Genomic DNA, 9,950 nt, shown 5'->3' with positions numbered 1-9,950 from the left:
TATTTTTTAATAATGGCTGAACAAACCAAAAAGATAAGTTATACAATTTACATATTTACACTTGTTATAATACCGCATCCACACTTAATAACATTGTTATATAAGTACATTCAGTGGTGTAAAATTTCATGGATTGCAACTTATTAATCAATTTGGTAAGTGGTCAGTGTATTTTAAATAACTCTTACAAATACTAACTTTAAATTTTATGATGTGACATAATTGAAGTCTTAAAAATTTATTTAATACAATGTATAAACGTATTTAAAGAAACATTTAATGATTTTTTAAATTTATTTTGTCAATAATATTAACAATTGATGTCTGATGTACACTTAAGATATTAAATTAACGAATTATAAAATATTTATATAGGGTTCCCTGAGCACACTGAATATAGTGTTGTACCAACGAATTGGGTCACAAAAAATGAATTAACTCAAGTAAATTATTGCTACTGGCCTCCAGGCACTGTTAACAGTGACGTTATACAAAAATCAGATGAGCCGGGGTTAACCTGGAAAATGTATAGTGTAAAAATTTATGGTGGAAATAAAACTTTTGGTAAGAATTAATACATATTTATATAATGTCTAGTGATTATTTTTAGCTCATCTATATACCAACTATTTTTTTTTAAATATAACTAATATATAACTATTTTACAGATAATTTTAATAAAGCATGGCATCAACAAGTTATTATTGAAGATTCATCTAATGAAACAGGCAATGAAGAAAATATGACTCTAAGACATAAACAAAAAGGAAAGCTTATCTCACAAAATGTATTGTTTAATGTAACTGATGAAAGTGACAATGACAATGGTAATTTTTTAAATTAACATAACTTTAACAATACTGTCAAACCAAAAATATAATGTGTATTGTATTTTTTAAGTACATATTTTATGAATAATTTTATAATATTGCTATAAACCATATAATTATTAGTATTGTATAATAATATAATTTTTAATTCAATTAATTAATTTGTTTAGATAATAGTTATAATATAATGGCTCAGTCATCATCCGCCACATTGAATATTGTCAAACCTTTGTTTGTATAATCAAATAGTAATGCTCTAATAGTTTCAAGTTTAGAAACTGATAATAGAATGTCTTATTTACTAAACCAATCAACATCTTCAGTCACAGATACATCAGTTGACCCTATAGCATCTTGTAGTTCATTAACTGAAAATGACAACCATCAACAACTCTGAGTTAATGCCTCCAGAACCCAAACATATTTGTTCTACAACGGACTTCTCATTACAGGTATATTAAATGGAAAAAATTNGTCTCCAGAACCCAAACATATTTGTTCTACAACGGACTTCTCATTACAGGTATATTAAATGGAAAAAATTAATTATTGTAAGGTAAAAATTTAAAGTTTTATGTGTCAATCTAAAAAAAGAATAATTTTAGAATTTTGATTATACTTTTATATTCATATTTTAATTAATAGTCATCAAATACAATGAACACTTTAAATCAGTCTGTTCTCCAACAAAAAAACTACGGTAATATTTATTTAATATTACATATTATATATATATATATATATATATATAGAATATAATAGGTATGCAATTATTTTCTTTAAATAAATGCATAGAAATTAGTTAAATTTTTCTATTGATTTACATACAGTTTATGGAGATGGCTTACATATCTAGTGGTGCTTTTATAAAAATACATTTTGATTAGGCATGAATACATTGGGGTTATTAAAAAATAATGCTTAGCATTATTTGTGATTGTAAAAATAGCAAACCACCTTGTTTGTAAAATACATTTTTCATTTTAGCTTAAATTTTTTTGTGTTTACTTCTACAGATCCAACAACGAATATGATGTTAAATAGAGTACTATTAAAAGTAGAAAATATTGAAAAATTTTTGTCTAAACATAAAAATGAAAATAAAAATGCTCTGTTAGACAATTCATTTTTATCAAAATTCCCCATTGATAATGTTGAAGGATTTTTATTGGTTGAAACTTGCATTAGTAATGAAATTGATTTTGTTTCAAAATTGGTAATTAGAACTTTGGTTAAATATGATTAAAGAAGATTTAATGACTAAATCTAGTCAACATTTTCACAAAAATATAATAAATATTTCATAGTTTTATCAAATTAAATCAAATTTGAGTTTTTGCTGTAGGAATATTTTATTAGATCAATTGGAGGAAGGGATGGCAAAGAACATATAAGAAGGTCTTTGACCAAACTTTTTACTAATTCATATGCTGGTAAATGTACGTGGACTGGTCGTGGAAAAAATATAATTACTAAAGTAGGAGATTCTGAATTAATCAGAATACTTACAAGTAATTTTACTATTTATTATACAGTGAGGAATAGATCTAACTGACAAATCTTATAACTTCAATTAACATATGGCTATAATTTTAACATAGTTTATGAATGCATAAATTATTTAAAAAAATATATATAGCTAAAACGTTAACTATGTCAAAAGTTATAAGAGTTGTCAGTTAGATTTGTTCCACTGTGTATAGTCTTGCGAATGTTTATTTTGTTTTACTTCTTTCTTGTAGAAGTTATTAAAGATAATGCCAAAAAGCCCATGACAAACTCTGATGTAGAAATAGAAATTGCCGAATGGCTTAGGCGTGCTAACACAAGAGTACAAAGGGACAAATTAAACGAGTGACAATATAATTTTTTATATGTGTTTATGTTTTTTTTTATACATTTATAATTACAGTTATGTTTTAAAATAATATTTATAAAAAGTTTTTATTTATATTTAAGAAAGTACCATTTTTATTTCTTTATTTAGATTGATACATTATCTATAATATATAATAAATAATAACACGGTACCGTGTTTCCCTCAGCCGCACATCACGTTATCAACCTAAATTAAAGTGTATCGGGATCTAAATCATAAGTGCACGATGGCCTAGTGGTAATGTTTGTCTATACGACGCCTTGGGTAAAATACCAAACCAAAGTCAATTCATGAATTTTTAAATCCATTTATTACAGATCTTTCAATATTATTAAATAATGGCTTAACTATCGGTAGAAATTTGTATCAGTTTGGTGTTGGTCATGTAATTTGTGATTCTTCAGCTAAAAGCTTTGTACTTAATGTGAAATCATTTAATGCTTATTTTGGATGTACCTCATGTACTCAGGAAGGTTCGTTCATAAATAATAGAATGTCATTTTTAGAAATAGAATCGCCTCTTAGAACCGATGAATCATGATTTAAAAAACGATTTCGTTCTAAAACACAGGAAGAATATCATAAAGGTAGTAGCCCTCTTGAATTATTACCTATAAAAATAATTAACGACGTGTGTCTTGATTTTATGCATAATGTTTCCCTGGGTGTAACAAAACGTTTGTTAGAGTTTTGGGTTAAAGGTAAGAAGGACGTTAGATTAGCTGAGGAAAATAAAGTTAAAATATCTAATAATTTAATGAATCTACGATTGTGCGTACCATGTGAATTTAGTCGTCTGCCTAGAGAATTAGATAGTATAGAATACTATAAAGCTACTGAATTAAGAATGTTTGTTCTACACTCAGGATTAATAGTTTTAAAAGGAAATTTAAATAAATTAAAGTATTTTCATTTTAAACTCTTGGTGTGTGCAGTAAGAATTTTGATATCTCCTGATATATGTCAAACTTCAAACGATTTAGCTCAAAACTTACTGAATGAATTTGTTTCTCAGTACTCTTCTTTGTATGGGGCTCATTCTGTGAATTATAACGTTCATAGCTTATTACATCTTCCTATATATGTTAAAAATCATGGCTGTCTTGATCATTTTAGTTGCTTTAAATTTGAAAATTATTTACAATACATAAAAAAATCAATAAAAAGTGCCAAATATCCTCTTTCAGAAGTAACTAATAGAGTTATTGAAAAACAAAAACATTTAATATCCAGTAGTATAATTCTTGATCCTATTGTCACTTTTAAAGAGATTATCAACACATCTACTCCTTACTTTAGTTTAGATGATAAATTATATGAAAAAATAATTTTAAAAGATCTAAAAGTAATTATTAATACATGCAATGAACGTGATAAATATATAATATTAAAAAATAGTGACATTGTTATGATTAACCACATTGTTAAACCAAAAAATGAATCATCTTTTATATTAATTGTTCAAAAATTTTTAAATCCATCTCCAATTTTTACTGAGCCTATTGTATCTTCCATATTTGGCTTATATACTATAAATACTAATAATTTATCTAATAATTTGTCAATTCATATTTCTGATATAAAGAACAAATGTATTTTTATTCATATATCTAATNAGAACAAATGTTTTTTTATTCATATATCTAATAAACAAGCAGTTATATCAACTTTAAATCATTCACTTTCAGAAATACCTTATTAAATTAACTTATTAATACAAGCTTTGGTATAAATTATTAATTATTCAAAATGCATTCATTTTTGTATATATTTTTTTAAAGTTCATTATATATTTATTATTACTAATTAAGTAGGTATATAATTTTTATATTTTATAAGTATGTTTACTATTTATTAGATTTAATAGTCTACTATAATGTTTCATATAATTTCAATATATTGTGATACTATTTTAATAATTTGTATAATATTGACATACATACATGGTTTAATATAGTTATATTTATTTTCGACGTTTATTGCGTCGTTATATATTATTTTTATAATTCTTCAACTTATTCAATTATATAATATGTTTCGAGTGATGTTGTTTTTGTGTGGTGGTTATATATTTAGTCTTAGTTATTATTTATATATTAATAACACCTATTGTTTCAATAAACATAATGAAAACAAATTAAGGTTGTATTTAATGTACTAAAAAAGATAAAAAAGTTCTAACTACTAAAGCCTAAATAAAATATCCCATTAATTTTATTTTTGTTTTTTAATATACATAACGGTTATAGGGTCATTCCATGTGAAATCATCTAACGTGTGTGCTGGTATAGTTCAGAAATTTATATCATAGACTTCTTAAAGGTCATTGATAACAAAAATAATATATTTTTTTTTTATTATTATTTTTTTACCAGATAGCGCATTTTTTATAATTAAAAACATGAAAAAACAGCCTATGTTCTAGAGCCTATAACTTCACATCAAAATAAGCTATCATTGTGGAACTAGCACTGTTTTACTCATATTAAATAGTACTTCAATTTCATTTTTAAGTTTATGAATTTTGAATTTTTTTGAACATCGATATTTTGATTTAAATTTTGCAGTATTNTTGTAATTTTGATTTAAATTTTTTAAATTTTGCAGTATTTGAAGAGCAAAATTTGAAGGTCAAAAAATTTTTTAATTAAAGTTTTTTTTTTCTTTATAGAAACTTTTAGTTATGTTCTTTTAACCCATATCATATTTGAATCAGTTTATAATTTTTTTTGTATCGTTTTACGGTCTTGAACACGCGTGATTTGCTGAAAATAGCCAACTTTATCATCTCATTACACAAAAGTGACTGAACGAATTTTTTTCAAATTTACATAGTACTTACCTTTAGGCAATTAAAACGTCTGGTGAAAATTTGATGATGGAGAAATAATTTTAACGCCACTTATAGAACTTACAAAATTTACAAATTTGCGTATTATGGGAAATCCATAAACTACGTAATTTTCAACATTTAATTTTAATTTTTTGCATTTATTCTGCACGAAAATAAAATACTACATACCATTGTAAGCAACTATTTTTAAAGACGTAATTTTATCAAATATTTCGTATTTTAGATAATTTNGACGTAATTTTATCAAATATTTCGTATTTTAGATAATTTTATTATTCTAAAAGTATAATAAAATGTGTTATATTTTTGAGTGTAATAGAGAATAATTTTAGCTTCGATGCGAATCTGAGAAGGTATTAATTTTACTATGATGTGTTTTTTTATTTTTTTTTTATTTTTTTTTTTTGTGTCTGTGAACGCTCAATCTAAGACGTAATTTTATCAAATATTTCGTATTTTGGATAATTTTATTATTCTAAAAGTATAATAAAATGTGTTATATTTTTGAGTGTAATAGAGAATAATTTTTTTTATATATTTCATTTTAATTTATTCTAAAATATAATTTAATTCTTTTTATACATACATATAAGTTTTATTTTTGTTTATATTATACCTAATTATTTTGTTCTTATAATTTACAAAATTTTTATACNTTTGTTCTTATAATTTACAAAATTTTTATACTATTGGATTTGGTGGACTTTGAAGTTATCTTATAATTCAGAGAATTTCCATTTTCAGGTATAAAACTGTGATGTTGACGAATAGCAGGACATTTTTTGCAGTTTTATACCGCTCACCTAAGTGGTGTTCAAGTGAAAGTAGTTCTAAAANCACCTAAGTGGTGTTCAAGTGAAAGTACCTCTAAAGCAGTTATATATAAGAACTCAATTCCTTTTATATTTAATTTACAATAATCAAACATTGCTCTTGGCGTAAGAATATGATTATTCGAAGTTCTTTGCAAACTAGCTTTATAGACCAATCGCTTAACTGTACCACCTATCGCATTGACTCTTACCGTGTGCGGTCGCAAAAAAATTCCATTCTGCTTCTAAGCCAAAATCTGCTGTGTGATAACATAGATTGACCTATATTTTTTTAATTTTTATATTGGCTGATAGCTCCGTCAGAAAAGTAGTGAATTTTTTTTATATTTGGCATGAAATCTTTTATTTTTTTAATTAAGTGAGATTGATAAACATAAACCGCATCTGTATTATGTGTCAAATGATCACTAATAATACAATAATTTTTTTTTTGTAAAGAATCAATTGCGTTAGATTTATAATAAATTGTATAAGGATGTAAAGTGGCTTGAGAATTTACCCAGTGGTAGCTTTGAATTTCATCCTGGATCACGAACGTGAAATTCTCAGCAAAGTCGCCTAACACAATACACTATTTACAGCAAGAGAGTTTTTTTTTTCACGTAAGTACGTAGACTGAGCTTATGAAATGAAATGGTGTTTTTTAACAATAGGTAGCTGCTCAACTAATTTTTCCAAAAATTCTGCTCTATTTTGAGTAATTTTGACAAGTGTTGTACGATCTGTGTGCACCCACTGACTATATACTATTTGATCAGTTATCGTGGTAGTATCTAAATTAAGCATTTGACGTTTGAGATTTTCAGGTCCAGGGCATCGATTACAATCATTGAGCATACATATTTCGTTATTAATATCACAGACAATACTTTTTATTAAATCGACTAAGTCTATATTTAATTTAGCCCCTTCAACCATAAGTTTTATATGTGTGTGGATCACGCACACGCATACGGAATGTGTACCACTTGCTCCAGCTAAAATACACCATTTAGGTCTTAATTCAGCAAATTTAGAAAAACCAATTTTATCATTAGGATTTTCCGTTTTGTAATTTATATATAATTCTTTTAAGTTACACAAAATCAATCTTTTTTGTTTAGTAATTTTTTTACCATCAGCATCTTTTACATTAATGACGTCTTTCATACCGCGACATACCCTGCTATAATCGTCATTATGATAAAAGTCATCAATATTTTTTACTACATTTGAATCAATTACTCAACCAGGTTTTTGAACGACAATGTCAGGTAAAACACCATGAACATCGACCAATTTTTTTACCTTTTTCACAAAGTATTCTGTGGCACCAAACTCTTCACAAATTTTTGAAACCGACCAAGATTTAGGCAACAGAATTAAAATTCTTATGTGTTGGCTAGTTTCATTGGTTTCATTAAATTTTATTTTTAAGTTATTTATTAAACGTTCATACTCTTTAATGACATAATTACCGTTAGAAATAAAATGTGTGCTATTAGAAGAAGATGAAGGAATTTCATAAGCCGAGAAAAGTTTTTTTTTTATTACAGTACTTATAGCTTCAGCTTTTTTTTCAATAATAACTGGTCGGCGAGTTTTACTTAAGTTTTTTAATAAAATAGGTGATATACCTAAATTGTTACAAGCGTTATTTATTGTTTCTAAATTATTTTCTATAGACTCATACACGGGTTCTTCATGCTCAACACTCATATTCAAGTAATCAGCAGAATCTTTCAAACGTTTTAAACATGTTTTACATAAGGCCTTTCCAGGTATTAATTCCAAATTTGAATATTCAAGAACGATTTGTAGTTTTATTTCAATCAGACCTTTGCGGACAGTTATTTTATGTATATTAAATGGATCAGAACATTTTCTACCGAACACAAAATAAAAATAATCTAAATATTTTTTACTGTGATACTCACAAATTGTAGTTAAAGAACAGTTTATTCTATAAGCAAGGAGTTGTTGGTTTTCATTAGAAAAATAAAAAATATTTAATAATAATTGATTATTAACACCGTAAACCGATTTGTGACACTCTTCGTTCACTGCTATACCGACTGAGCATTCCATAATAATAAATTTAAACTAATTATAATCAAAAACAATAGTTAAAATCGATTTTATTAATTCACAATTTACTAGTCACAACAATAAAAGTTACACATTGACTTGATTGATCGGTGACACACAATTGTCATTTTCTATGGACAATCCTGTTATATTTAATAAAAATAGATAACCAGTTTTAAATGCTATTTAACATTGTCATATTACATGAAGAAATTGATACAAAAGTTGATATAACTGCTTGTTTATTAGATATATGAATAAAAATACATTTGTTCTTTATATCAGAAATATGAATTGACAAATTATTAGATAAATTATTAGTATTTATAGTAAATAAGCCAAATATGGAAGATACAATAGGCTCAGTAAAAATTGGAGATGGATTTAAAAATTTTTGAACAATTAATATAAAAGATGATTCATTTTTTGGTTTAACAATGTGGTTAATCATAACAATGTCACTATTTTTTAATATTATATATTTATCACGTTCATTGCATGTATTAATAATTACTTTTAGATCTTTTAAAATTATTTTTTCATATAATTTATCATCTAAACTAAAGTAAGGAGTAGATGTGTTGATAATCTCTTTAAAAGTGACAATAGGATCAAGAATTATACTACTGGATATTAAATGTTTTTGTTTTTCAATAACCCTATTAGTTACTTCTGAAAGAGGATATTTAGCACTTTTTATTGATTTTTTTATGTATTGTAAGTAATTTTCAAATTTAAAGCAACTAAAATGATCAAGACATCCATGAATTTTAACATATATAGGAAGATGTAATAAGCTATGAACGTTATAATTCACAGAATGAGCCCCATACAAAGAAGAGTACTGAGAAACAAATTCATTCAGTAAGTTTTGAGCTAAATCGTTTGAAGTTTGACATATATCAGGAGATATCAAAATTCTTACTGCACACACCAAGAGTTTAAAATGAAAATACTTTAATTTATTTAAATTTCCTTTTAAAACTATTAATCCTGAGTGTAGAACAAACATTCTTAATTCAGTAGCTTTATAGTATTCTATACTATCTAATTCTCTAGGCAGACGACTAAATTCACATGGTACGCACAATCGTAGATTCATTAAATTATTAGATATTTTAACTTTATTTTCCTCAGCTAATCTAACGTCCTTCTTACCTTTAACCCAAAACTCTAACAAACGTTTTGTTACACCCAAGGAAACATTATGCATATAATCAAGACACACGTCGATAATTATTTTTATAGGTAATAATTCAAGAAGGCTACTACCTTTATGATATTCTTCGTGTTTTAGAACGAAATCGTTTTTTAAATCATGATTCATCGGTTCTAAGAGGCGATTCTATTTCTAAAAATGACATTCTATTATTTATGAACGAACCTTCCTGAGTACATGAGGTACATCCAAAATAAGCATTAAATGATTTCACATTAAGTACAAAGCTTTTAGCTGAAGAATCACAAATTACATGACCAACACCAAA

At 25.6% G+C, this 9,950-nt stretch overlaps 1 protein-coding gene across 1 annotated transcript; it reads left to right on the top strand.

Annotated features, from left to right (window-relative positions):
- Positions 1 to 371: 371 nt before the first annotated feature.
- LOC126908851 (uncharacterized) lies at positions 372 to 2,735 on the top strand (the record flags this gene model as incomplete). Its single annotated transcript, XM_050691165.1, has 8 exons — positions 372 to 564; positions 669 to 827; positions 1,001 to 1,065; positions 1,229 to 1,282; positions 1,476 to 1,530; positions 1,847 to 2,046; positions 2,176 to 2,341; positions 2,573 to 2,735. Coding segments are annotated over 8 exons (1,008 nt in total), but the record flags the coding sequence as incomplete, so codon positions are not given.
- Positions 2,736 to 9,950: the final 7,215 nt, after the last annotated feature.

This window comes from Daktulosphaira vitifoliae, unplaced genomic scaffold (genome assembly GCF_025091365.1).
Source record: "Daktulosphaira vitifoliae isolate Bord-2020 unplaced genomic scaffold, ASM2509136v1 Scaffold_19, whole genome shotgun sequence".
NCBI lineage: Eukaryota > Metazoa > Arthropoda > Insecta > Hemiptera > Phylloxeridae > Daktulosphaira > Daktulosphaira vitifoliae.
The sequence above is the reverse complement of the archived record's forward strand: the minus strand, read 5'-3'. Positions and strand labels throughout refer to the sequence as shown.